Source organism: Coffea eugenioides, chromosome 7 (genome assembly GCF_003713205.1).
Source record: "Coffea eugenioides isolate CCC68of chromosome 7, Ceug_1.0, whole genome shotgun sequence".
Taxonomy (NCBI): domain Eukaryota; kingdom Viridiplantae; phylum Streptophyta; class Magnoliopsida; order Gentianales; family Rubiaceae; genus Coffea; species Coffea eugenioides.
The window spans coordinates 10,499,002-10,526,694 of record NC_040041.1 but is presented as its reverse complement, the minus strand read 5'-3'; the positions used below and the strand labels follow the sequence as shown (position 1 = coordinate 10,526,694).

Here is a 27,693-nt window from a genome sequence, read left to right as displayed (position 1 = left end):
GCAAAAGACGACTGCCAGTTTTTGAAGAGATCTGCCCCGAATGAATTTGGGATGTTTGTTTTTGGACCGTTTTTGTTTTTAAATTGTGGATAGAGTGACACTGTGATAGGAAATTTCCTTTGGCCTTTCATCAAATTATTGTGATTACTTACCCTAAATTATTTATAATATATTTATTGATCAAGGAGTACAACTTGGTTAGCAATATCCAAATTATACCTTAATCAACTGAGCAAAGAGATCCAATGGTGTATAAATGAATGTCACAAAAATCACAGCAAAAGTATACTTTTTTCTTTTTCCTCTCAAAGCGTGTTTTATCACAAAAATTAGAGCAACATCAAATTAGAGGACAAATTCCTCTATTAAAAAAAATAATGACAAATTAGAGGACAAATTCCTCTATCGAAATAAATACTTTTTAGAGCTTTAAAGTACAATTTTTATGTGTTTTTTTGTAGATCTATAGAGACTTATTTTGAGAGTCTTATTATGAAAATAAATAGCTTATATATAGCAAATCCATCAAGATAAGACAGTAAAATAAAAAGTACTTAGATGATATTCCAGCTTACAATTAATAAGCCACATCAAGATCCAACACATACTTGTTTTGATCTCTTAATTTGCAATTTTGCATTTATCTAACATTTATTAGTCAGTCCCAATGGTGTATAAATGAATGTCAGCTCACGGAGGTAGTAATGAACCCTAATTTACTTGGCTTTAATGTAAAGAAGATGAAAATTCAAACGACTTTGACAATGTATTTGACTTGGATTGTATTAGACTGCTTCAACTGATGAATCTTAAGTTTGAACCAATCAACATAACATAATGAAGATAAAGAAAAAGAAAAATTACAGACACTTCAATAATCCATACTCATAGCAATGAAATACTCTATATATTCCTCCTACAAATGATAAATGATTTATTTTCATGAATTATAAAAAAATTCTCAACCATCAATCCTCATAAACCAAGTTTTATTCTATTGCCCTAACCAAATCGTAGGTATATTTACCCCTTATTTTTTAGACATTTTCAAAATGATAGGACCTGTGATGCTACAGTAGGACAATCAAACTAATTGTTGGCCAGTACTATTAAATAGCACAAACTGAATTTTAGTTTGATAACACTCAATGCGTTCCATTCATTGAAGATCGATCCAGTAGTTTTTTTTTTTTTTGGTCGTAAAGATAGGATTTCTATAATCTAAACTAGCCTAATCTAGGGAGAGGGGGAGGGGATTCGATGTGAGTAGAAACTCCATCGAAAATGATCAACGAAGACTGTCATATATTATGACAATTTTGGTGTATGACAATTTTGGTGGGAGGCAATGGTCGAACGCTTGACTTCCCAACACCACCAAGCCTTAGAAGGCTGGGCAGTTGAGGATCGATCTAGTAGTCAGAAAAGGGCTTTTAGAGTCTTCTGACAGTTGAGGATGGGAAATGTGTGAGGAGTAGTGAAAAGGGTTTAAAAAAAAAAACAAAAAACGTTCTTTAGGAAAATGACACATTTTGTTTCAAACTATAAAACACATGCCCAGACTTTTGGTTACTCAAAAAACTGGCCAACTTTGAATCGGAATTATTATTCTTTTGCTGTCCACTAGAAGGTCCAAATTTAGTGGGGCCTCGTTTACAAGTAAGGCAAATGCTGCTATGAATCGAAGAATTGCACAATGTATCTCTAAGAAACAACTTTTACCTAATTTTTTTTTTTTGAAAAAAAAAGGCACTTTACAAGCAACATAGGAGAAGAAGTTGCTGCCCCCTAATCGAAACAAGTTCACTTACATTATCCCAGCTAAAGCACTATAATACAATTCAACGAGCCTTTAGGGGCAGCCAACATAGCAAGGAAGTTTCTGACTGCAAAATCCTAACTCCAAATGAAACTGTGACTAATACGTGACTTCTCTAAATCCAATCGGATGTGTAGCGCACCTATCTGATTCAATGGTGAATCAGTCTCCATCGATTTCTCCTGGTCCAATTGGACCCTCCCTTATATAGGATAGCGTATGATTAGGAGTAAGAGCAGTGTAGAAAGTGATGATTGACAAAATTAATAATAATAAATTGTCGTGTTCAAAAATTTCTTTTTTCTTATTAAAATTTGCGTTCAAAAATTAGTTGTGTTTTTATATACTATTTTATTAATAACCATATTTATTGTTTTAATACCTACATCTGTTATGTCAATTTTCACACTGTTCGCTGCCGCCACCACTAGTGACCCGTGATCCCTCGAATGGAGGTTTCTGCCGTACTATTAATTAAGATTAGGCTAGCTCAAATCTTACTTGTCGGAACAATACTAATCTCAAGTTGAAAACTGCAAACTACTGTTTATTGCCATTGGCCAAGTGCTGCTTAACGCGTGCATAGTTGGACCATATATACAAACCCTCTCTCAATAAAAGAAAGTGCCATATTATTAGTATTTAGGGATAACTTCAAAAACCTTCATTGAGCTTTGAGACAATGATGGCAAAAAATTGGTCAACTTTGAATCCGAATTATTAACTAACTATTCAGTTGGCTATCGAGAGAATTTTAAAACTTTATTTGGATGTATTAAAACTTTATTTGGATGTATGTTAAGAGGTCAAATCCCTTACCCTATATTCTAATATCCAAATTTTTTTAAAAAAATTTTGCCAGTTGGTGCGAAAGCACCTGTTTGGACCGGTGAACCATGATATCTTTAGGCCCTCCTTCCCCTAGGATAGTGTAGGAATAAATATAGAATATAATCTATCGTGCCGATAATTTAAAAAAAATCCGAATTATTATTTTTTTCTTTTGCCATCATTGTCCACTAGAAGGTCCATATTTAGTGGAGCCTCATTTACAAGTAAAGCAAATGCTGCTACGAATCGAAGAATTGTGCAATGTTTCTTTCGAAAGCAACTTATACCTAATCTTTTTTTTTTTTTTAAATTTTTTTCACAAAGAAGCACTTTACGGACAGCATGGGGGAAGAAGTTGCTGCTTTCTAATCCAAACAAGCCCACTCGTAGTATCCCAGCTAGAGCACTATAATGCAATTCAACGAGTCATTAAGGCATCCAATATAGCAAAGAAGTTTCTGACCGCAAAATTTTGACTGCAAATTAAGTTGCCTCCTGGAAGATTCCGCTATACTATTATTTTTTTTTAATAAAATATCATAATTTCATTAAAATGTGCATTAATGTCAGAAATTACGTCATTATATACTACTATTATTAAGACTAGGTTGGCTCAAATCAATCTTGTCGAAACAATAATACTAATCTCGAGTTGAAAAGTGCAAACTACAGTGAACTGTCATCGACCAAGTGGGAGAATGGTAGCATCACTTGCTGCTGCTCAATGTGAATGTGCATAGTTGGACCATATATACAACCCTTCCCCGTCTATCTTTTGAGAGTGAAAAAGAAAGCTCCATACCAGTATTTAGGGATAACTTTAGAAACTTCCCTTAAGCTTTCTGTTAATTTTACTCATAACTTTAGAAACTTTAGAAACTCCCCTTAAGCTTTTCGATAATTTTACCAAGTACTACAATTTTTAAAAATTATACTCGCCTCCTACTTCATTTGAAATGGCAATAGTAGTATTAACATTTTAATGAAACTCCTTTATTCATTGGAATGCTTACATCAAGAATGGGTTTAAGATAGGGATGCAAATGAATCGAGCCGCGGGTTTAAGATAGGGATGCAAATGAATCGAGCCGCTCGTGATCGAATCACGAGCGGCTCGAGTCCGAGCTCGAGTTGGGACTCGAGTTCAAAAATACTAAACTCGTTAGCGCTTGAGCTCGGACTCGAGTTCAAAAATATTAAGTTCGTTAGCCCGCGAGTTGACTCGAACTCGATTATATATATTTCGTACTTTTTATTTTAATAGTAAAATTATATATATATCCATAATATTTTATTATTTGTTAAGAACAATATTATTTTATTTATTTTTTAAAAATAAAATAATTAATTTTTAAATTTTTTTTAAGCTCGAGTTCGAGTTTGACATTTTGATGCTCGACTCGATTAGGCCGAAACTCGACTCGACTCGGCTCATTTGCACACCTAGTTTAAGATTAATCTTTTTTTCCTTTCTTCCCCTTCTAATTTCTCCTATTTATATTTTGCCAACAAAATCATGCAGCTACCAATAATGGTCCGAGCATCTATTGTATCTAAATATCATTTACATTAACGATCTTTTTGACAAGTTAACTTCGAATGTGATCCAATTTTTTTGATGATCTTTTTGTATTTTTGGTATTAAAGTCAACAATAACTCAAAAAGAGAGGTCCAAAACTACTACAAAACTATGGTAGTTTCACCACATGAAAAATACAGAAAGTGTGAAAAAAATTATGGCAACACTCTCTTCTCCATGTTAGAAATCTAAATTCGTAATAAAGCACCATAAAAAATAGCCTATAATACTGATGGAATTATTGTCATAGTTGCCTATCGTACAATATATAGGGGACTGGAAAACTTAGTACCTGTTCCTTATAATTATGCTAAATTACTTTACAATTATTTAGGAAAGCAAATGAAATGTTAATCTATGAGGACATTGAAGGTACTCATTTAAATTTTTTAACCAAATCAATGTTACTTTAAGTTTTAGTTACTAAAACTACCAAATCAAGGGAGGTAGGTGTAATATTTAAAACTTTGATGGAGCTCAGTGAAGTTTTCAATAAACTTAGGGGAGGTTTCCAAAATTATGCCTAGTATCTAAACTCTTCCATGTATGCCAATTAATCCAACCACTATGTTGTTCCGGTATATATGAAACAGGTTTGAAGTTGCTAAACCATTTTGTATATAACCTGCTGGTGCAAGAAACACAAAGCATGTCTGCCACATGAGTTTTGTTGTAAACAAATGTTGTCAAATGTTTCTTATTCACCTATAATAATATTTTCACTGTATCAGATATCTATAAGAAACAACCTGGGCTTCTTATACACAAATTTGCTAACATGCTGCTCAGTCAGCAACAGGAGATCAGTCCCATCTTCACAATATTACCTATCAAAGTAACATACATAATTCAAACTTCTCTATGAAAATCATCTTTTGCTCCTAGATATAACAAACTATGAAGAAGAGGAAGGAGTATAGGATTCTTGTAAGGAGAATCCACCCATTGGCATCATAGGAGGCAAATGGTAGACTACACAAGGACTATCATGGTTGTGAACTCCTTCATATGTTGTTATCACATAAGATGGGTCATCTCTATCTCTTTCTACCCTTTTCTTCACATGGCATCCTCCACTTGAACACTTGAAGTAGTTCCTGTTCAGGGGTTAATGTTCTGTCAGAATCTACTAACACTTATAATTTCTTGCAACAAGCAATAACTGTTAGTAGTAGAAAAGAAGGACCGGAGAATTAAAAGAAGATCAATTGGAAGATAAGAAATGTGTTTTTGTTGCTGACTTGAACGAGTAACTTGTTAATCTATGACTCATCCCAAGCATCCAAGGGATTCTATGAGAAACTTTTAAGAGTTTACTTAGCTGGAAAAAAACCAGAGTCTAAAACAACCATCATTATGGAGGCAAAAGCGCACAGAAACAGATCAGGGAAGGATAAATATTCCGCATAATATTTAAAGAAAAAAATAAAAATTGAAAACCGACGAGTTAAAAGGGCTTCCCACATTTTTTCTGGCAGAAACTAATGGGAATGGCATGTACTTGGCAAGTTCATGTATAGTGTGCTTTTTGGCTTTTTCTGAAATTTAGTTTACAAGGTCTAATTAATGAAAACAAGATGGTAAGGCAGATTAATCAGTATTGATGGGGTATCGATTAGAAAAGGAAAATTCTAATTGCTATGTCCAAATGTTGGAAGAGTACAGAGCTGAAGCATGAATCATGAATGAGACGACGACTTTGGTGCATGAAAGTCTATATTCTGCCTTGAAAGTGTCATTTAGTGCAAATGGACCTCTCAGCACCATCACACTCAAGGAGTCAAAGGACGAACAGGTAATGTGCATCCACAAATGTGGTTGAACAAGTCAATTAATTTTCCCAGTATCACTATCAGTGCTTTGAACCTTGATATATTGAGGTAAAAGTGGCATGCTTTCATGAGAATATTAACCAATGTCAGCTTGATAAAGAATAAATAGAATAGTGGAACAAGGGGTTGCCCCTATAATCAGGACAGGTTTAGTTTTTCCAGAAATATGGTTAACATGAATGAAAGAAATTGTCGAAAGGAAACAAGTCTTATGTGAGATGCGCTAAGGCTTATTTGCATATATGGTCATAGAACTCTTTCATTAACCAATCAAATTTTGAAAGCATTATCTAATATGCATCCAAATCACATCATTTATACTAATATATATGTTCAGTAAAAGAATGTAATGAAAGATAAACTAAAAAGAAGAAGTAAACAAGGCACAAATAGAGCTACAAATCTACGCTTAATTTCGGCAAATATGAGAGATGGCCATAGTTTAGCTTCTTCAATTATCTTCTGCAAATTTTGCTTTCCCAATTTGAACCTTTCCTAGAAGAAGAAAACTCTGCCCTTGAATGAGGCCCCGACTTTGGCATTTCCTCTCTTTATGAATACTTAGACCTTTCCTTTCTTTTGTGAATACTTAGACCTGTCCATTTAATATAGCATGATTTTCATCATAGTCTCTTTTAGACTAATCATCCATGACGACACTAAGCTTGATTACCAATTCGTCTTGTTAAAGTTTCACAAAAATCTTGAGGCCTAAGGAGCTAATTAACCTTAGATAAGGCAATTAATTCTTATGCAATTTGAATTAGGGATAGTCCATACAATGTTTCAATTCAGTGTTTAACTTAAGTGGGAGAGTTCGAACCCGAACATATCACTTCTATTCCCTCCTCCAAAACCACCTAACTCATCTTTCTCTCGAAAACTTTCTCCACTATGAAATAAGAAGAGGTTGATCCTACAAGATATTCTAGAAGCTTAAGAGTTACTCCTTTGACCAGTTTACAGTTGTGTAGGAACTATATTTGCACATCAATCATACGATTTGGAGGATATAAAAGAACATTAAAGGTATCTCATATTCAATGTGGACGAAAATTAGACTTTTCTAAATATTTGGTAGATTGATATTTCTTAAGACAAAACTATATTAAGTTGCATGAGAGGATATTGACTGCCTTTGAGTTTCAAACACTAATATTCACAAGTCATTTTTGCGACATAAACATATAATAGCCCTTTTCAACAATTCAAAAGCTGTCCTAAATCAAGTTCATAACCATCCTTCCCTACCTTGTCAAACCTAGTTATTTTAACGGCTTTCTAGTAGATGTCCACTAGGCATTAGTCAGTAGTACATCTAATTTGCATTAAGTTTACTATTTAGACTCGCAAACTCAGATTTTGTCTTCTAGACACTTTCTTGATTTAGCCCTACTTTTTTAAAGAATTTAACACGTAAAAATCTTCTTAACAAACCCTTCTTAACAAGCTTTAGTGAGCACTTGTTCTTCTAACATATATTAGCCAAAATATCCCCAAACTTATGCAAAAGAAGCCAAATCTATTTGGTAAATAATTGGCTCTAATTTACTTCATCAACCTAAACCATTAAAAGGCTCCTCAGTCATTCATGGCAGCTGGGGTCAATTTTGACTCAGATAACCTACAACTTATGCCGGTGATCGGAGAGGCACCACAAATAGCATGGTAACTGAAGCCTGGGAACCTAGTGGATTTCAACATTCCCCAACCCCCATCCATGGTCCATCTAAAGTTTGATCGGAATTTGTCTGCCACTGTACAAGATAACCCACTCAGATAACCTACAACTTGCACGCATTACGGCAAGTTTTGCTGCTCCACTGTACAAGAAAACGAAGGAACTCGATGGGATGGATGGCAATCACCCAATGTTTATCCATAACTGGCCTATGATGTCATCTCATTTACGTCACTAAATGTTGCATGGATTAATACTTGGTTCTCATTCCTTCAAGAGAATGAGAGGCTCATAATAAGTTTAAAAGAACAATGATCTACATTCACGGATGGGACATGCATTTATGTTCAGTAGTATACGTTAATTCGATTCCAAGTACTTTGTTTTGCACAAATAAGAAAGTAAAAAAATCAAGTTTTCAGATCAAAGAAATCTAATCTTGATAATGTTGAGAATGATTATATGTGGACAAATGGGTAGATAAAAACTTTGTTTGTCAATGAATAGATGTTCTAGATATGATTTTTCAAATGTCGTACAGGCTTTGAGATGTGTGAAGACAATAGGCTTTTAAGAGTGTTTGAAATTATATTCAAATTTGATGCTTTAATTTAACCTCATATTAATGTCATATTTAATTACATGGGAGGAAACTAGTATGGTATAACTCGTTTGCACTGAGTGTAGCAAAATTTTATCAACTTAGTTAATACTTGCCTAGCTCATAGATCATATTAAGGGTTGAATATTAATCTTTTAAGGAAAATCTCAATAGATTCAGATTACACTAAGATGTTACTAGTGAGGTATATGATATCTCAAAAACGAAAAGAAAAGGTTTGTTGCAGGAATTTAAGTGAGACTAAACAATTCTTCTTTATGATTGAATGAAAGAAAAGCTCTTTAAGCCGAGATTAATCATAGAAGAGATGAGACCATTCTTTTTTTTTTTTTTGAAATTTCAACTTGTTATTTCCAAAAAGTTCCCATCCATTCTGCACAAAAAGAATGAAAAGAAAGAAAGGGAAAAGGGTACATATGATTACTTCAACTTGTATTACATATTCTTTCTAAGGCATGTGGTGTTTGATGTGTAGGTCCGACGAAAGTTACGCTATATATGGTATAAATCAACAAAGTTACATAGAGAAATAATTCATTTCCAGTTCTTGAGGAAAACACTTGAGATCATCAGCATTGTGCATCTGGTTCATCACATCAAAATAAGCTGAGGTCAATTACTTCCTTCTCTCAAATTATGCTTTTGGGGTCAAAAGAAATATGATTAAATCCAACAATAATAGAATTTATGCCATGACAATCCTCTTGTTGTTTGGTGTTTCTTAATATGCATGGACATTTTATGAAATCTTTGTGGACTTTTTTGTTGGATTGTATATCGCCATGATCAGTGAGTATGCATGGAAGCAACGAGAGGGGACGAAATTACCTGATTATATAAAAACAACTTTGCACAATATAGATTTAGTTTTACCGCTCTATATGCATATCTTGTTCTTACACGGCTTAATCAATTCAAGACATGGGCTAAATCTCTTCTATATTTATAACTACTGCATCTCTATCAATATCAATTGCACCTGGCGTAGAGTCGGGGATTAAAAAGGAATTAATCTTTGATTTTGTAGAATCGTCTAAAGCTGATTAGCTGATATTACCAATACATATATTTAGGAGATTACCTACAAAAAAACAACGTTAAAAACACGATAAACAAACTTGTTTAGATTATTTGACAAGCTTAAGTAGATCTGGTGTTTGATTTGGTTTATGTTCTATGAAATGACGTCTATTATTAACAAATTGATAATCATGGCCTTAAATTACTAATGCACAAGAAGAATGATGGAAGAAAAAAGTATTTTAATTTTGAAAAAACACATATACACATAGATTTAGGGTACCATTTACCTTGGATTTGGGCTGTTCTTGACCATCTTTTTCCCATATTTCCTCCATTTGTAGCCGTCATCCATGACATCCAGCTTCGATTTAGTTCGAAATGCAACTTTACGCCCCATTTCCACTGCCCTTTTCTTCGTTATTCCGCTTTTCTGTTTCCTAAAGAAAATACAAAAAAAAAAATCATATTTCTGAGCAACAGATTTTCAATATTCATCCTGTTAATCATAGTATATGTTACTTGCAGCAGAACGACATGAAAAACTCAAAAAATGGAATAGAATAAAATAAAATAAACTGGGATCTTGACAAATGGGGCGGTCGTATCTATGGACTTCTTGTTATCTGCAGAGGGATAAGATGACTTGCATGTTGCTAGCTGTTGCAGAAGGATGATTGGATTCAACCGTGATATTGCTGGTAACATTTTGCTGGTATTGGTCGACCGTATTTTGAGAAGCTAAATGAGCATCCTGATCGAAGCTGTAATAATCTTGCATCATGAAATAATCAGAAAATTGGAACTCCGATGAAGTCTGATGATGTTGATGATGATCAACATGTTGTGAAATATCAGGCATGACTCCTGCAGTAGGGTTAGGGTTAGGAAACATACAGAGGGAAGCATCCATTTCTTGAACTGAGAAGAGAAAAGTGTTTTAGTGTAGACTAGAAGAGAAAAAGTCTTGCTGGTATGAAGACCTGGGGATGGGTGATTGGGGGACGATGACTAGCCAGCTTGCTCCTTGTGTTGCTTCAAATAGTGAATGCTACAAGTAGTAATATTCTACAGCTTGGGCTAATTTAAGTTTGCACTCCCTAATGTCTTTTGCAATTTCCACCTAGCACCCAATACTTTTATCTTGTATAATTAGCATTCTATACTTACTAAAATAAGGGTTCCTTTATTTATTTATTTTTTTGTCAATTGACAACATCTACACTAAATATCTTATTCTACATGGGAGGGGAAATCTAACTGGATTATATAAGGGTTTAGAGGAAAAACGGATCTATTTAGATCAAAGGGGTGCTGTAGCACGCTCTTCAGATTTGAACCACCGACCTACAAGTTAAAGAGGGTTTTTAAATCCCTTTTGATGGCCAACTTGTTTTTAGACAAGTTGGTTCTAAAATTCGAGTTCCAAATCGCCCTCAAAGGCTTATATTGTTGATGGCAATAGATAAAAACATCCAGTGTTACTCGGTTTCATTTTGGAATTATTAAAGATTATTGCTCGCTTTCAGCATTAGAAACAAAAAGTGTCGTGACATAAAAGCACACGTAATTTATATATCATCAGTAATAAATAATAATGCGTGAGATGAGGGCAGTTTGAAATCAATTGATAATTTTTGTGTAAAATGAAAATTCAAAATTACAATGTAATAGTAGTAGTTGTTGTTATGTTAAAGGTGCAATGTACTCCAAATAAACGCCGAAGAGACAAAACGTGAATGAATAAAAACTTGAAGGGTCCAAAAGTTGAATTAGTCCTTATTGCTGCGCCTGCTAAGAATTTTCCTGGCTTGATTTTCCATGTTGCAGCTTCGTATACACATTCCTGGGGGGATAGGATGAAGGTGCTAATTTTATTGCGCGGTTGACAAGCAGTGGATCATATATGTCTATGGGATGATGTCATATAGCTGACCTGGGGTCTTCTACGAAAGATGTGAATGATTTGTCAGGACTCTCTCCATTTAGAGATTAGAAAAAACTAAGGTTGTGTTTGGATTGCATTTTCCGTCATTTTTCATGGAAAAATTACTGTAGCGATTTGATATATGTGAGGGAAAAAGGTGATAGGGAAATGTGATCACGGAAAACGACAATATTTTCCGACGGAAACAAGCAATCCAAGCAAAATTTTGGAACTTCTTTAGGAAATCAATCTCAGTCATTTTATTGTAATATAATAAGTTATAGGCAAAAGATCAAATTTGATTAACAATACTAACCATTAATTTGATCAAGAAATTTTTTGTTTTGCCACAATTTATGCAGTTGTTTGGACTTTGTCAATCTCACACAATAATCAAGCTGCAAAATAATGTTCAATTGAGTTACTTACAGTCATAAAACCGATTGTGTTTCTGAATTTGGATAGTTTAACAATACTTTATTGAGTAACTGTCGTTAAAATTTAAATCGGGTCGAATACTTTATGAAATGGAGGCAAAACATCATCATCAAGAGGAGAACAGTGCGAATCGCCGGTTAAGACCCCTAAATGACCGCCCACTGATAAAGGAGGTAACAGTACAGAATCCAATCATCAATTTTCTCAGGAGATTAATATGAGAAGGTTTTTTTTATTCTGCTACTATGCTACGCTGCCCCAAGCCAAGCATAGCATGGGTGATGAAGACTTAAGAGGCAGAATATATAGTGATGCAGATTGACTTGGTGCAGAGAATGTAAACAATTACCTAAACCAAGACATCAAAATATCACCAACAATTATCTCCAACTTTGAGTGACAAAATCAGCTAAGGTAACCGTGACTTCCGGCTACCATTTTTCTTCAATGGACTTTGGAAGCACCTTAGAAGCTAGGGCACCAATGGCCCACCTGCCATCTGAATAGAGATGGTCTGCAAATCCTGATTTGTCACGTTTGAGGGTTTTCACAAGCTGTGTTGGTGAGGTGGCAAAATTTTGTGTCACTTCTTAGATTTTCTTTATTGCTCTTAAGAAATGTCCTTCTCAAAAAAACTGTCAAGGAAGGACCAATAATTTTCTAATGTCCACTCTTTCATTTTCACAAGAAATATTTCTTTTTTGTGCACTAGAGTTGAATAAATGATTAAAACTAACAAGGTAACCACTATTTTAATAGAATAGCATGCATTAAGGATTAACTCATTAAATTAAAGATCATAATTTTACCTTAGTTAGCAACGAACACCAAAAAAAAAAAAAAAGTTTCTAAATTGCACATACATTCATTGCCCTACTAGTACTAGTATGTGCAATATTAGTTTTAGAGGATCCCTATATTTGTATTGTTGCAATTGAAGATCACTTAGATTAACATAAATATTACTGGCCGTTCGAATGGTAAATGATTTTTAGACTAAATAATTGCCATTGATTTCTGATTTTAATAACATAATACTAGCAAAAAAAAAAAAAAAACAAATTAAGGACTGCAGCAAGTTGTTCGATCAAAAGTTCTGCTTTGTAAACTAGTAAATTTTTGGCAGTCTTTTAGTTTTTAGCACGTTCCAAATTGGGCTTGTCAAACTGGGAAAATCAAGAAATTAGTTACTCTGAATATATATAGATTAATATGTGGCCTTTGCTTTAAATATTGCAGTAATATAGTCAAGAAAGCGTTGAGTAAAAGAGTAAGAAATGATTGCAAACCAAAATTCTGCAAACTGTAAAGGTGCTAGCCACATCATGCCAAAAGTAAGTAGAAAATGGGAAGTGGAAAGCCTAATAACTGATGTGAGTTGAGAAAGAGCTGAGAAGTGAGGAAGACAGAAAGGTTTTGAGGCTGCTGCATATCTTTTTTAGGCTGCTGCATATCTTGACTAAACCTTGACAAAAATAACTTGGTAGACTTATCCATTATTTCCTGTTTGTGGAAACCCAAAAATCTCTTGGGTAGGGTTCCAAAAATGAACCATATAGAATGATATTATATGCCCTCAGATAACTCAATTGTCAATCCAAGTGGAGGTTTTTTTTCTGTCTATGTTTCTTCAAGGTTCAATATAGACTTTGAACTTTTAGATGAGAAAAGGAGAAATTTAAGAGTTGAATAAAAACCTCATGTTCACTTAATCAAAAGGTCAAGATTGGACTTTGTCACAAAGGCTAAAGAGGGGTCTCTTATAATCCCAGCCAGTATCAAGTCAGGAGTTCAAGGTTGTTCAGGCGTTTGTTTGCAAGAGAAGCAGTGTTCGTGAAAATTTTAGAAGCGCAATAGTGCACTTGTATGGTTTAAAGGTAGGTTATCTCTTCCAATTCTGCATGAACGAATTCGAGTTTTCAATATAAAAAGGATTAATTTTCTATACATTGACAGTGTATACACTGTCATATTTAGATGAATGCCCCATATGTTAAATTTGAATTTCAAATTGAAATTTTACTTATGTGACATTCATCTAACGATGATAATGTATACACTGTTAGAGTGTATATAAAATTGACTCATATAAAAATATAAAATGAATGACCAAAAAGGTCACTAAACTATTAAGTATGGCATGGATCAGTAATTAAACATTTATTGGTAAACACAAATGTCACTAAATTGGCAAAAAGGGTCCACTGAGGCAATTTTTGTCAAATTCTACTAGACAATAACCTTTTTGGCAAACTGATCTTTTACCTGTAGAATTTGACAAAATGACCTCACTAGCCCGTTTTTGCCAATTTAATGGCCTTTAAGGTCAAAAAAAAAAAAGTTTAATGACTAATTCGACCATAATAAATAGTTTAATAGCTTTTTGGCCATTCACTCAAAAATATATAAGTGCTATTGTTGTTTGTCGTAATCTTAAAAAAAAAAAAACAAAAAAAAAGAATTAAGGGTAGAAAGGGCCTTGCCGTCTGCAGTCCATCTGACTTGGGACCTCAAGTTGATACAATCTTGACTGAATGGTTTTTGGGCTAAGGACTATGTTGAAATTGACACCAATTAAATCTCAAATGAGCCGTGTAGACTTATTCAAGGGGATCGAACAATCAAACTTGAGGCTTTTGCAGCACAATCAAATGTGACTACCTAGATTCAACGACCCCATGTCTATTGGACCTCATGTGAGTGCTGGCCACACTTCTCGTGCGTGTGAAGGCATTTTACTTGAAAACTAAATATCAAGGCACATTTTATATGTGTACAAATTTTAAAAAACGTGTTTGGATTGTAAATTATTTGAGATAATTTGGTGAAAAAGTACTGTAGCACTTTTTTGATATGATGTATGTGAGATAGAAAGGTGATTGAAAAATATATTGATGATGCAAGCAAATCAATGTGTGTAAATAAGGCGTAAATAAAGTGAAATAATTGACAATCCAAACACACTGTAATAACTTACAATTATCTATAAAAATTGGTTTTACACTTTAAAAAATTTGTTCAATAAGTTTATGAAAGTAAAAATGTATATAGATGGATAGCTTTCAAGGTAAAAATTTCAATAAAAGTTACCGAACAAAAGTTTTAAGATAATTCTTTGAAATACACGCAATCATCGGAAGCATCCTCAAAAAAAGTTTTGTTTACGAAATTATACAAAAGTAGTATTAAGCGTCCTAAGTTTTAAACTACAAACTTTTAGTTGATTGAAGTTATACACTACTTTGTGTCACTTAGCGTGATGGATATACTAAGTTGATACACTAAATCTATTTGGAATATTTTCCAATGACACCTAAGAAATATATTAGTAACTTATTGGTGACCCTTTGGAATCTAAATTCATCTCTTCTAAATTTTTTTTTTTTTTTTTGCTTAAAGTCTCAGGGGACTTCTATATTCACAAACTTTTAATTTAATCTAATACTTGACCCTAAAGCAATCTGATCTAAGCCAAAAGAATCAGCAATCATAATCATGTTGGCCAACACAAATAATGTACAGATGCTTTAGAATTTTTTATGGTTCACTCCATTTTTGTTAATTTCTTGAATAGCCCATCTGGTAAAGGATCTTCATAACATCAGAAATGGGACAAAGATGTCACTACAAGGGAAACATAAAAAGTTGAAAGCCCAGCATTTGATTGAAGAATCAGAAAGAGTCAAACAATTGAAATGGTCCATAATTTTCCTGGATTCTCTTCTTTCAAGAGATAGAAACACACACATCCAATTAGATTAGAAACACTCGGGGAGTCAGCGGCTAAACGACCCATTAAGAGTAATCTAAGGAGACCCACAAGAAACCCACGTCCAGCCAATTGGTAACTGGACGAGGGTCCTATGAACCTTAAACCCAGGCTAAGGAACCCACATCCAACCGACGTGGGAGGGACCATAATTTTCCTGGATGCCACTTGATTTCCTCTGCAGATAACTAGTCAATCAATTTCCTATACTTTGACTTGCACATATGAACAGGCAAGGGAAGCATATTTATAACCTGATGAACCTTCCAATCACACACTGGAGTTCCGGTGTTGGTGAAAAAGAATGCTGACCTTCGAGAGATGCAAAAGTTTATACAAGCAAACCTCAACAGCTTATATGAAATGTAGCCTAGTTTTACTTGGTACAAATCTTTGTATTGCAATATATTCATATAAGTTATGAGTCAACCTACGAAAAACAGACTTAAAACCATCACACTTCCTAAAATGACAGATATAAATATGGAATTTTCAAAATCAATCAATGAGGTAATATGGCATATCTATCTAGAGAATGAATCCAGATACATGTGAAGTTTCTTAGAGTAATTTTGACATTAAATTCAAGCTTTAAGTTAGTTCTTTTTAATGTATCTAAATCATCAAACAGCATGTTTTGACAATTGTTCTGTTCAACATAATTGATATATATGCGACACTGAGACAATTAACTTTGAGTACAATAGCTTTCTATGGGAGCAAACAGAAAATCTTTTTCATTATTTTCGTGGTTTTGAATTTTCTAATCACTTCAAAAGTTCCAAAATATTCTCGCAAGTTATCAATAAGTTAGTGGTACTCTTTTATCACATGAACTTGATTTAAGCCAAGGCAAGCAAAGAATATTCAAGAATGATGGTTGGACCCATGATTAAAATAGAGAATTTGTGCCAAGAACAGGAAAAGACATGGCAACCATTACAAACTCAAAATGATTAAACAACAGTTCTGAGAAGTCATTTGCCAATGTCATTTACCAATGAACAACCATTCAAATAATTGAACCAAGAAGATCTATATTTTCCCCCAAACAAAAGCATAAAAGGTTGAATCATGGGATGCACGATTCTTCATCAAACAATCAAGAAGAGAACCTATTCGTTTCACATGACACTCAAAAATCTAGCTCTGCTGGCAGGTAGAAGATTTGACATGCTTAATGAAATTCACATGCCTGACCGCCCTACCTACAGATGATGAGAAAAAAGCAGGTACTGTCAACAAGAAGCTTGTGGAAGTTGCAGAAAGTGGCTGCCTTTTTTGGTTCTTGAACTATTTGTACTTTGATAGCTTATCCAAATTTTTTTGTCTAATTCTTTGGAAACGACAGAAAAGCAAAGCCAGCAACATACAAAGTCCTCAGACACTCAAAAGACATTAAAAAACACTGCTATGTCCATCCTGAAAAGGAGTTTGCTTAAGATTATCGTTATCGGGGATAGCGGGTAAATAATTTAAACTTTCTCTATTTTGTTTTCTGTCTGATCTTTTATTTTCCCCTAATCTTGTTTTTTCTTTTTTTGGTCCATTTTTAGTACTTTTTTCAAGTCAAAAGCAAATATTGTAACTTCAAGCTTGTTTCTGGTCTAATGTGTGAGCTTTTGTTATCGAACTTTCAGGGTGGGAAAGACATCTTTGATGAATCAGTATCCTTGTTATCATAAGTTCAATAGGCAGTACGAGAAGTTTCTTGTCCATCATGCATGTTTGTATTAGTTGTCAATAACAACTGCTTTGGATATATGCATTGCTATTACTTGACAAAATTCTGAATTGACTAAACCTTTGCAAAAATTGCTTCTGTTTTCTATCAGTTGTCAGTTATTTTCATCACTAGTGTTACCTTCAACAACTTGATCATGTCAGTCAACTAATGACTATTCATTTGCCCTAATTTTGCATCCTAATGAACCATATGCTCTTTTTTTCTTTTTTTTCAATATATCGTGCATTGAAACAAAATGTAATTGTTGAACTATGCAACAAATTGCTATAGGATACGAAGGCATTGCCATTTTAAGTTTCTAAGAAAAATTTTTAACTTCTTGTATGCGTTCATTTAGGTCGGATCTTTACATTCAACTAGTGGTTTCGTTAACTACTGTAATAGATATGTACATAAAAAGTTTACACATCAATACAAAGCAACAATTGGTGCTGATTTTTCCACCAAAGAGATACAGATTGATGACAAACTAGTTACCTTGCAAGTGAGTGATTATTCAAACCAGCTCCCTTGTTTTTCTGAGATGAACTTTTGGAGAATCTGTTAGGCTAAAGGTCGAAATTTGAACAGATATGGGATACAGCAGGACAAGAAAGATTTCACAGCCTTGGTGCTGCATTTTACAGGGGAGCAGATTGTTGCGTACTCGTGTTTGATGTCAATCTACTCAGATCTTTTGAAACCCTTCAAAATTGGCATGAAGAGTTTCTCAAGCAGGTGATCGATGAATCCGGAAATCTGTTGTTGAGAATTTTTTTTTTTTCAGTATGCAAATGTATGACTGTGTAACCTTCCCCTTTCAAGATCCTGCATCAGCATGAAATTCTCCATTTTGGTTTTGGTTATGTTTGAGGGACATTCTTTAACCTTGTTAATCGAAATGGAGATGACATGTTAAGTCGTTAACTGCTACTAATTGCTAGAATGATCCAAGAATTTGTGTTAATGTGGACTCCATGTATTATGCAGAACACAAAACCAAAAGGATCTGCTGTGATTCTCACGCTACCGTTTATTTCTTTTTTGGGCCAGACCACAAAACTTTGTCCAAGATACTGGCTAACTTTATGTTACTTAATTGCAAGATTTAAAGAGAATCAAGTCTGTTCATCACTTTTTTGTGTATTATGTTATGTAAAATCAACTTTTTTGGAATCCTTCTGAATGCATTTTTAAGTCACAAAACTCGTTTTGCCTGACCAGTTGTTACTTTGTCTTTTAGAAGGTATTGAGGTAATTTCTGGTACCATTAATTCTTAGACAAAAGCAGTCCAGCTCTTCCAGTTTAATCTCTTTTTGTCAACAATTTTCTCTTTACGTGGCTACAGGCAGATCCTGTCAATCCTGAGTCCTTTCCTTTTGTGTTGATTGGAAACAAGGTCGATGTGAATTATGGGAGGAGCCAAGCGGTAAGAAAACAAATTCGATAAGAAATTCAAGAGAAAAATGAAAAACTTTGCTGCCAGTTTGAGTCTGTAGATCATCCACAACTGCAGGTACCTGAGATGACTGTTAAGGACTGGTGTGCTTCCAGAGGAAATATACCTTATTATGAGACCTCAGCTAAAGAAGATTACAATGTTGATCATGCATTCACTTCCATTGCTAGAATTGCTCTTGCATATGAACATGACCATGGGCAGGACATGTAAGTATAATCTGACGTATTCTTTCCATTGTGTATCCAGCCTTATGAAACTTTTTTTTATGCATCTACTGCAAAGTTCTGTAACTTTTATTCCTTGATTTTTTTTTCACTAAATTCACATTTCTTTTGCTTTTGAATTGGACAATTTCTTTTGTTTTAGTTGGCCAGATCAAGAGATACCATCTTACTGGTGAGTGTATCAAATTTTGTACTACTTCAGCCTAATCCATAATCTTTGCAGCATGTACATTTTAAATTCCACAGCTACAAGATATATACCAATCCCATGATATTAGCCTGAAATATTAGAACCACTGAATGGCCATCAAGACAATGATGATTCAAGTTGCGCAGTGCTCTGATCACTGATAACATTGTAAAATTCTACAAGTCATACACTTCCATGCATTATAACAAGTCTTCTTATCATAAAGTTTTCATAATTTTGCACAAATATGAAATGCTCTTCTTTATCCTACTTATCCAGCTCCTTTCTTTATCTCTTAGAACTAACAAAGGAGGACTTGTTCAACTTATTTGTCTCACAAGGCATTTGATGCACTGGTCATTTTTTGCAGTGACCTCCAAAGAATACCAGAATCCCTTTCAGGAGTTGAGCAGCAGAGGGGAGGATGTGCATGCTAACTTTGCTAGCCAACATTGCTCAGTCCAGTTTATTACTTCATTCTTTGGTGTTTCATGATCTCTGTACAACACTCTCTTGTTTTCTTTATCAGTTCAACCTAGCCAGCCAAATGCTGACTACAAAAATGTTTTGTAGTAGCAAAGAAGTCCAAAGTTGTTGTACAATTCTTAAAGAATTCAGCCAAGTTTTGCCATCTAGGTACTTGCATACAATTGCAGGGCGCAGGAGTTCTTAGGAAATGTCCATTGTGATATCTCTACTTCAAAATTCTGGGAGATGAATTCAACAACAATTGTTGAACCATGAATAAGATATCTCATTATTCTTCATCATAATCTGATAACAGCTTCATTTGTAAGCCTGTCCTGTCTTGTCCCCTCATTTTGCTGCTTTGTCTTTTTCAGGACCATTTTTGTTTTTCTGTAGTAACTGTAAACATGGTCCTATGGTTATGAAGTCATGAATGAAATGATGAGAATGACAGAACTTAATGATCAATAGATGAGAAAGAAAAATAAATACAATGAATGATGACACCTTTACTGCCTATATGAATAAGAAAAATGAGTATCCAGATTTAAAGCACTATATCATTGACTCATTAGAGGCTATTTGGCTGTTATTGGTGCTTAAATGTTTCATTGACAAGTTTATGCAGGATAAGTAGTTGAGTAAGATGCTATTAGTAATCAGTTATTGGCTCTAGTAGTGGAATAATTGATGGACTTGAATGAATAGAAGTTTTTGAGAAATTAATTGTCAGACAGAGGAAAAATTAAATGACCCTTAGGATTAATCAATAAAACATCATGGATGGCATACAAAGTCCTCAAGTGACTCCAAATCTGGAATGAGGATGCACATGACTTGCCAACTTGGTTCACTGGCTTATTTGTTATGCACAAATTATCCCCTCTACGCTCAAACAGACAAATTTGTTGATTACCTGTTAAAAATGAACGTAGTTTTCTACCACAAAATTTTTACTTTTTCTGTAAGTACATTTCTCAATCATTATTTTACCTCATATATATCAAATCATTACAATATATTTTTCTCTAATAACTCCAGAAAATAGCAAACCAAACGGGATCGAATAGCTTCGTAGTAAGAAGCTAGTCGAAAATATGATTATCCAATAGCAAAACCAGTCGAAAACTGACAATTCTAATGTTGTTTAGTCATCTCAGGAAAAACAATATATATATATATAGGCAAGTGCAATGTCTCTTTTCAAAAGGGGGGTGACATAGATTGTTAGACTTAAAATTCAAGATTTAGACTCAATAGAAGTTAATTCTGTAAACTATTTTTGGAAACTCCAACATGTAATTAAGGGGAACAAATTCGATTTCAAAGAATTTAAAGGGTAAAATTTAACTACACTTACACCAATCATAACTTAATTCGGCCTTTATATCCCAACTAATTTTCTATAATGACATTTTAGAATATTATATAGTGCGGGGTTAATCTCGCCTTTTGTGAGTTAATTGTCTTATTATTGACCACAAAAAGAATTAAAAAGGAAATATTTTTGATAGCCTTCATGACAACAAATATTAAGCAGCATCAAGAAAACATCATTAATGCATATTTAAGAGTAATTCGGGGCTTTTAATTATCTTATCAATAGTCAAAACTTATCTAATATGTGCATTTATATGTTTTGTTTCTTAAAGCCTCTCTTGATATAAAGCCTGTAATAATACTAATTGATTGCTCATTTTTTCTTTAATACTACTAATTACAATGACTTAAAAAATTAAAAATTTGGAAACTTATTTCATAGAAAGATTTTGAAAAATAGAAGGGGCAGAAGTAACAAGATGAATACTAATGACTATGAATTTATGATGTAGAAGAAAATACATAATTGAAATATACATATTAAAATATATTAAAATATAATTGAAATATACATATTAAAATACATAATTAAAATATACAAATTGAAATATACTTATTAAAATATACAAATTAAATATACATAATTGAAATATACATATTAAAATACATAATTGAAATATACATATTAAAATATATTAAAATATAATTGAAATATACATATTAAAATACATAATTAAAATATACAAATTGAAATATACTTATTAAAATATACAAATTAAATATACATAATTGAAATATATTTGGAGTTGTTTTTGATATATTGTTTCGATATAGTGTTTTTGAAGTTGTTTTTGAAATACACATTACTGTAGCATTTGGAATGTGAAAAACAGTTTTTCAAAAACAGGTGTAAAAACACTCAATCCAAACGCAGCCAAAAATATCCCCTCGTTCTACAAATACAGGCCTCAAAATTAAAAACAAATATCTGAAAAATAAACTGCCACGTGCCCCGCGTGATTTATTCCGAACTACTAAACTAAAAAAATAATAAAAAATAAAAATGTAAAAAATAGTACTCCAGTAAGAAGAAGCCGTAATGTTTCTTTCTTTCCATTCCTGAGTTTCTACTTCTCAAAAACCTCAAAAATGGCTTTCTCCTCGGCTGCTGCTTCTGCCTGGACATGTGATCCGATTTGCAGGCTTGTAACGAGGACTAGTAGTTCGAATTCCAGCAACCCTTTTCCACCTCAAGCTTCTACTGCATCAATCTCCTTTCCAAGATCTTCATCACCCCTTTTTGTCAATCGCAAAAAGCGTTTCTTGTCCATCAAAGCATCAGCTTCTGTTGAAGGTAAAATCTGTTCCATCTGAAAATCTGTACGCGCTTTTATGTTTTTACTGAATTTTTTGTGTGAATTTTGGCTGATGCAACAAGAAACACGTGGGATTTAAGGGGAACAGATTCTTGCTTTGACCATAGGTTGTGTTGAATTGTCATGTGTTTGTATGAACCTTTGGGGGTTTCAGCTGAGAGATTGAATGGTATTCACAAAATCTGATCTTGGAATGATTGGAGTTGTGGTTATGATTAGGAAAATTCAGCTGAAGTTTATCATTATTACCTTAACAATCTTTTGATTACATGTAGATCGAGAGATATAAAGGCTGAAGTTGTAGTTTAGAATCATATTTTGGTCAAGGAGCATTGTCTTTAGAATTTAGGACATCGATGCATTTTAGGTAAAGGTTTTGGGAATTATGTGAATTTGAAGGCCTTGAGGACGGCCAGACGGCCTGACCCTCAACACCAAAAATATTCTGCCTGCAATCTAGTTTAACATCTTTATCATTCCTTTTCTGAGCTGTTCGGATTTGGCTTACACAGCAAATAAAAGAAGGCACCATTGCCGTCCTGGTTTGATATTGAATGATTGGGAGTGAAAGATGCTGAAGGAGGCACGACAGGTGGTCTGCTTGTGTGGCTGCTCTTCTACTTTATTCTTTTCTTCTCATATGTGTATAGAGGATTGATGAAGGAGAGGGAGGAGAAGAGAGGATGAGTGGAGGGAGTTTGGGGAAAAAAGAACAAGGTAGCAGCGCAGGGAAAAGTTGACTGTCCCTATTTTGGAATAGGAATGAAACCAAGAATCTTTTTTTAATTTGCAATAAAGATTTCAATATTCAGATAAACCTCAATTTTCAGAATTTTGAGTGATGAAATTTCATTTCGTGCCACTCTTTGTGGTTTCAAATTCGTTTTCTTCCAACCCTTTTGTATTCTCTAACTTCTTCGAATTATAGAATGCTTAATGATCCCCTGGTTGTATCCTGAAGTTTAGTATGTTAGCTTTACTGAGGAAGTTGATCATGTTAAAAGTTTAAGTGATAGCTGCTCAGATCCGGAGCTACTAGGGCAATTTCTTTGTAGGCAAGATCAGGTGCTGGAATGGAAAAGCCTGCCAAGCTGTCATTAATTGATTTAGATCCTTTATTTGGGAATCATGTTTTATGTTTTTTTTTTTTTCATTTTTTCACATAAATTAATTAGAAGCAGTATATCTGCTGATGTCTAGTCTGTAGTAAAATTCTGGTAATTCAAATCAAGATGATTGACATCTGACGTCTAGTGTGTAGTTAGATGCTGGTAATCAAACCAAGCTGATTGACAACAATACTGTTTTAGATAGAGAAATCTATTTTACTCACCTGCACGTACTTGGATTGAGTACCTGTAGGTCATTCCTTCTATGTTAAGATATATGTTTTTTTGAGGAATTTTATTTAGTATTTGTAATTGACTGATGCACTGTTAGCTCTAGAAGTATAGGGGTCTCTGATGAATGATATCTTTCAGTGAAGGGCAACTAAGAAGGCAAAGAATTGTGTTACTTGAGTTGAGTTGATGAAGTTTATCCTCCCTACAGCTTCTGTCAGATGTCAATTAATGCAAACTTAGAAGTGGGTTTCAACTTATAATGTGGATTTTATAGTTCATGAGTTGAGAATGAAAATGGAAAATGGAAAATGGATTTGGGAGTCTCGATCTATTAAGATATGATGCCTGGTGGTAGGCTACTTTAGACCATGCAAAAATCCACATAAAATGTGTATATTACAACTGTTTCCATATTAGAATAGTTTACATAGAATGTTTTCAATGTTCTAAATATCTTGGATGATTTTGTAGGTATTACACTAAACATGGTCATTGGTTATTTATGGTTGACTGTGTAACTGTTTATTCCATCCAATAATAGCAACTCAACTGTTTTAGGCATCTGAATTTAGTGTTTTTGGAATTAATGTACTATCTCTTAAAGTGATTATCTTGGATTACAAATTTGCTAGGGTATCAGCTGTATCTGGTAATTGAGGTGTCTACTGAGTTGGTTGAGTAGAATGCGAAAATGGAGTTGATCTGGTATTTTCTGTGCTGAAGTCTGTTCATCTAGGGAAGAGGGAGATGGATAAAATATCTTGGTGAATTCATAAGAGAAATTTTTATTTGTAATTGTGGTTAATATGAAGCTTGACAATTAAGCATAAACTGCCCATTCAAAGTTTTTGAAGTTTATGCATGAAACATTCGGGTAAAGCAACTACTTTACTTTTATATTAAGTACAACAAATCAACCAGGATGTTATAGTGTACTTAACTGTTGAGAATTGTTTGAAAAGTCCATGCTCCAAATGCGTGCTGATTGAAAGCAGATTTGAATCATTGAACACATTCTCATACATTGCAGGGATTATATTTTAAGATTTTGTATCTGAATGAGGATAATTTAAAAAGTATTCCTCATTTGATGTTTTATTTCATCAATCTTGGTACTCATGAAGCTTGGGGTAATATTGAGTGGTTGACTATTTTACTTTCCTTGAAAGAGTGTGAGTGTCGCTGATTTTTAAGCAACTATGTTAGCGTATGGAAGTATATAAAAACAATCAGCCTCTTGGTTAAATAAAATAGAAAATATTAAGCTTACATTTCCTGAAAAAGCTCCAATTATGCAAATCCATCTTCATTCTCCTTCTTTAGTTTAGGAATTACGTAAAGCTACTACAATGTTCAAAATCTCTTAATTATGGCATCAGTTCTCTTCCTTTTTCTAACTCCAGATAGAATTGCATTAGATCTGGTTGGCTGAATCAAATTCCATGAATTACAACCACAGTAGTCACAATTGCTATGTGATTAAATATATATATGCATATATATATATATATATATATTCTGAAGTGCATAAAATATATCATTGGTCAAAGTTTAAGGAGTCAGACACCTACAAGCAAATATAGAGACCACATATAAAACCATGTCTATCTTCACATTTTAATAAGATTACTTAAATTTGTCAATTAGATTTGCGCCATGCAAAACTTAACTTTGCTCATGTTAGTCATGGTTCAAGGAGAGCATAATTAGAATGATGTACAACATCTTAGCATATCCCATTCCTTTTATAATTATTTACATCTTCTGTTAATCTGCAATCTCTCTCTCTTTCAGCGCCACCAACTACTGGGGGCCTTGCACCTGCAATTACTTTGACAGATAATGCATTGAAGCACTTGAATAGGATGAGAGCTGACCGAGATAAAGATTTGTGTCTTAGAATTGGGGTCAAGCAAGGTGGATGCTCTGGCATGTCTTATACAATGGAGTTTGAGAAGAGAGAAAATGCAAGGCCAGATGATTCCATTATTGAATACAATGGTTTTATTATTGGTATGTGAATAACTTAATGTTAAGATATCATGTTAAGGCATCAGATGTACTAGCTCATGCAAGTTTGTAATTGCTTTATGCTTGGATTTTGACCTTTCATATTTGAATCATTCTGTCTAATCAATGATCAAAGTATTTGCTATGGTGTTTCAAATTATCTATTAATGCCATTCATAGAACATCTTTCTTCTCTTTTCCCTTGCTCTCTTGATTCTGACATTAGGCGATTACTCAATAGTTTGTTGTGAAATTTCTGTGAAAAAAGGCCTTCTCGAAAAGTAAGCTGAAATGCCTTATAATTTTTGTCTGGTGACTGAGTGATTATCAGATCCATCCATGAGGACCACTCGAGCCTGATATGAAAGTGCTTTTATATTTTCATTTTGTTCTTTTATTTATTTTATTTTGTATCAGACTTCTAGTTTCTGGTTTCTTGCAAAATACTCTTTGAAACTTCATAAGTGGGTATTGCATGATTTTGATGGACAATGGCTGAACCATGTCTGCTTTAGCTCGTGTGTACTCTATTTCTAAGTTATCAGCTTAACAGAAGCAAAGTTTTGTAAAATTATTCCTAGAGTTTTGAGGAAATACATTTCCATTGCCAAGAGAATAATGGCTTGAATTCGTAGCATATTCAGGAATGAGTTATATGCTTCATGAGTCATGGCTTAACAGATGCACCGATTTCATAACTGGGATCTCATATGAATCTGTGGGGAAAGTAGTACAGTATATGAGACTAAGTCCTGTGGGTATACAGTTTGTTTGGATGGAAAGTACTTCTCTGGCTATTCATTTGTTTAGGCAGCAAAATGCAAAAAGGCTAAATATGAATAAAAGCTGGAAAATTATACGGATCTACCATTGTATCGAGGAAACTGCTCCAGTTGATCACAATGGAGATTTGTTCAAAAATCTTTGCCACCTCTCTTGTATCTGCTGTTAGGAACTTATTGAAGCTTGCTTAAAATGAGGAAACATGAAAAAATGTGACCCTGAATGCAATTCATGTTGCATTAGTATCGGTTATATTGCAAATGAGAAGGTTGTATCTGTGTGCATTTTAGAATGTTCTCCTGTGGCCCATACCCTTAAAGTATCTTTCCATAACACCCCCCCCCCTCCCCCCAAAAAAAACACAAAAAAATTGTTTCTCACAATGTCCTGATTTCCTTTGCTTTTTTTAATGCAGTTTGTGATCCCAAAAGCCTTCTCTTCGTTTTTGGAATGCAGCTGGACTACAGTGATGCACTTATAGGGGGAGGCTTCTCTTTCCAAAATCCAAATGCTACACAAACCTGTGGTTGTGGTAAATCATTTAATGCATGACTGTAAAAATGTGTATCAGAAAACGTGTATACAAATAATGTAACTTTTAAGGAAACTTTGTTGGGTTACTTACCAGATAGGAGGAATTTGATGGAAAACATCTTTTCATCATCTGAAGTATAATATTGGACTTTGATTTTTTCAGTTTTCAGTAAGCGCATATGCTTTGTCACTGCAGCTGAATGGTATAATTATACTGCAACCCTATGAACTTGGTTACACTAAAACAATATATACTTCATCATGCTGCTGCATGTTTTCAGTTTGATCTCTAAATAAAGAAAATGAATTGGCAGCACATCCAATGTCTTTTCGCCTGAAATGGCATTTTAAGTTTGAATGTGTTTGGCAAAAAGATCCCCTGAAAGATTTTATGCAAGGGAGATGTTGAAAATGTAGGTCACGAATTTCTCCATTTTGGAAGGCCTATGAAATGGAAGTAAACTATCTACTGCATCAATTATGTGAACTGACACCCTGCGATTCTACCTGTGTTGTCAGACTAGTTGAGCTTAACACCTTTTTTGAGCTTCAATTAGCTCAGACCTATAGAAACCAGCTCACTAGCGCTTACAACTTGGATTAGCCTTGTAGAAATCATATGCTTTTGGTGCAACAAAATATCCCACTCCTACACCTGCTCTTGCCCATCTTCCGTGTTCCAGCCTGACCAGGGGACTTGATTTGAACCTAGATTTTGCAACCAACAAATCCTTTAG

General features: G+C 33.9%; 3 protein-coding genes across 6 annotated transcripts; 2 read left to right on the top strand and 1 right to left on the bottom strand.

Moving 5' to 3' along the window:
* Window positions 1-4,889: 4,889 nt before the first annotated feature.
* LOC113778058 (probable WRKY transcription factor 50) lies at window positions 4,890-10,517 on the bottom strand. Of its 3 annotated transcripts, XM_027323313.1 has the most exons (4): window positions 10,369-10,515; window positions 10,036-10,252; window positions 9,676-9,825; window positions 4,890-5,327 (listed from the first exon to the last, which is right to left on the bottom strand). In XM_027323313.1, the coding sequence occupies exons 2-4, from the start codon at window positions 10,245-10,247 to the stop codon at window positions 5,126-5,128; spliced, it is 564 nt and encodes a 187-aa protein (XP_027179114.1). In that variant the 5' UTR covers window positions 10,248-10,252; window positions 10,369-10,515; the 3' UTR covers window positions 4,890-5,125. The 3 variants fall into 3 exon arrangements, with proteins under 3 accessions (XP_027179114.1, XP_027179113.1, XP_027179115.1); XM_027323312.1 differs by having other exon boundaries at window positions 10,036-10,514; XM_027323314.1 differs by lacking the exon at window positions 4,890-5,327 and adding an exon at window positions 8,759-8,948 and having other exon boundaries at window positions 10,036-10,517.
* A 6,362-nt stretch (window positions 10,518-16,879) lies between these two features.
* On the top strand, window positions 16,880-19,753 carry LOC113778364 (ras-related protein Rab7-like). Of its 2 annotated transcripts, XM_027323755.1 has the most exons (8): window positions 16,880-16,985; window positions 17,160-17,186; window positions 17,651-17,750; window positions 17,837-17,983; window positions 18,595-18,675; window positions 18,763-18,914; window positions 19,075-19,104; window positions 19,493-19,753. In XM_027323755.1, exons 1-8 carry the CDS (start codon window positions 16,933-16,935, stop codon window positions 19,557-19,559), a joined length of 657 nt encoding a protein of 218 aa, XP_027179556.1. In that variant the 5' UTR covers window positions 16,880-16,932; the 3' UTR covers window positions 19,560-19,753. The 2 variants fall into 2 exon arrangements, with proteins under 2 accessions (XP_027179556.1, XP_027179557.1); XM_027323756.1 differs by lacking the exon at window positions 19,075-19,104.
* Window positions 19,754-21,994: 2,241 nt separating this feature from the next.
* On the top strand, window positions 21,995-27,176 carry LOC113777669 (iron-sulfur assembly protein IscA, chloroplastic). Its single transcript, XM_027322829.1, has 3 exons — window positions 21,995-22,264; window positions 25,424-25,642; window positions 26,838-27,176. Exons 1-3 carry the CDS (start codon window positions 22,060-22,062, stop codon window positions 26,972-26,974), a joined length of 561 nt encoding a protein of 186 aa, XP_027178630.1. The 5' UTR covers window positions 21,995-22,059; the 3' UTR covers window positions 26,975-27,176.
* The last annotated feature ends 517 nt before the right edge of the window (window positions 27,177-27,693 follow it).

What these genes read in the sequence shown, in the direction of transcription:
- LOC113777669 (XM_027322829.1), top strand. Translation starts at nt 22,060, where the DNA reads ATGGCTTTCTCCTCGGCTGCTGCTTCTGCCTGGACATGTGATCCGATT. An exon ending in AGCATCAGCTTCTGTTGAAG is followed by an intron (nt 22,265 to 25,423) that starts GTAAAATCTGTT and finishes TCTCTCTTTCAG; the next exon opens with CGCCACCAACTACTGGGGGC. An exon ending in ATACAATGGTTTTATTATTG is followed by an intron (nt 25,643 to 26,837) that starts GTATGTGAATAA and finishes TTTTTAATGCAG; the next exon opens with TTTGTGATCCCAAAAGCCTT.
- LOC113778364 (XM_027323755.1), top strand. Translation starts at nt 16,933, where the DNA reads ATGTCCATCCTGAAAAGGAGTTTGCTTAAGATTATCGTTATCGGGGAT. An exon ending in AAGACATCTTTGATGAATCA is followed by an intron (nt 17,187 to 17,650) that starts GTATCCTTGTTA and finishes CTACTGTAATAG; the next exon opens with ATATGTACATAAAAAGTTTA. An exon ending in ATGAAGAGTTTCTCAAGCAG is followed by an intron (nt 17,984 to 18,594) that starts GTGATCGATGAA and finishes ACGTGGCTACAG; the next exon opens with GCAGATCCTGTCAATCCTGA.
- LOC113778058 (XM_027323312.1), bottom strand. Translation starts at nt 10,298, where the DNA reads ATGGATGCTTCCCTCTGTATGTTTCCTAACCCTAACCCTACTGCAGGA. An exon ending in TCTGCAACAGCTAGCAACAT is followed by an intron (nt 9,826 to 10,035) that starts GCAAGTCATCTT and finishes TATTTTCTTTAG; the next exon opens with GAAACAGAAAAGCGGAATAA. An exon ending in AAGAACAGCCCAAATCCAAG is followed by an intron (nt 5,328 to 9,675) that starts GTAAATGGTACC and finishes ACCCCTGAACAG; the next exon opens with GAACTACTTCAAGTGTTCAA.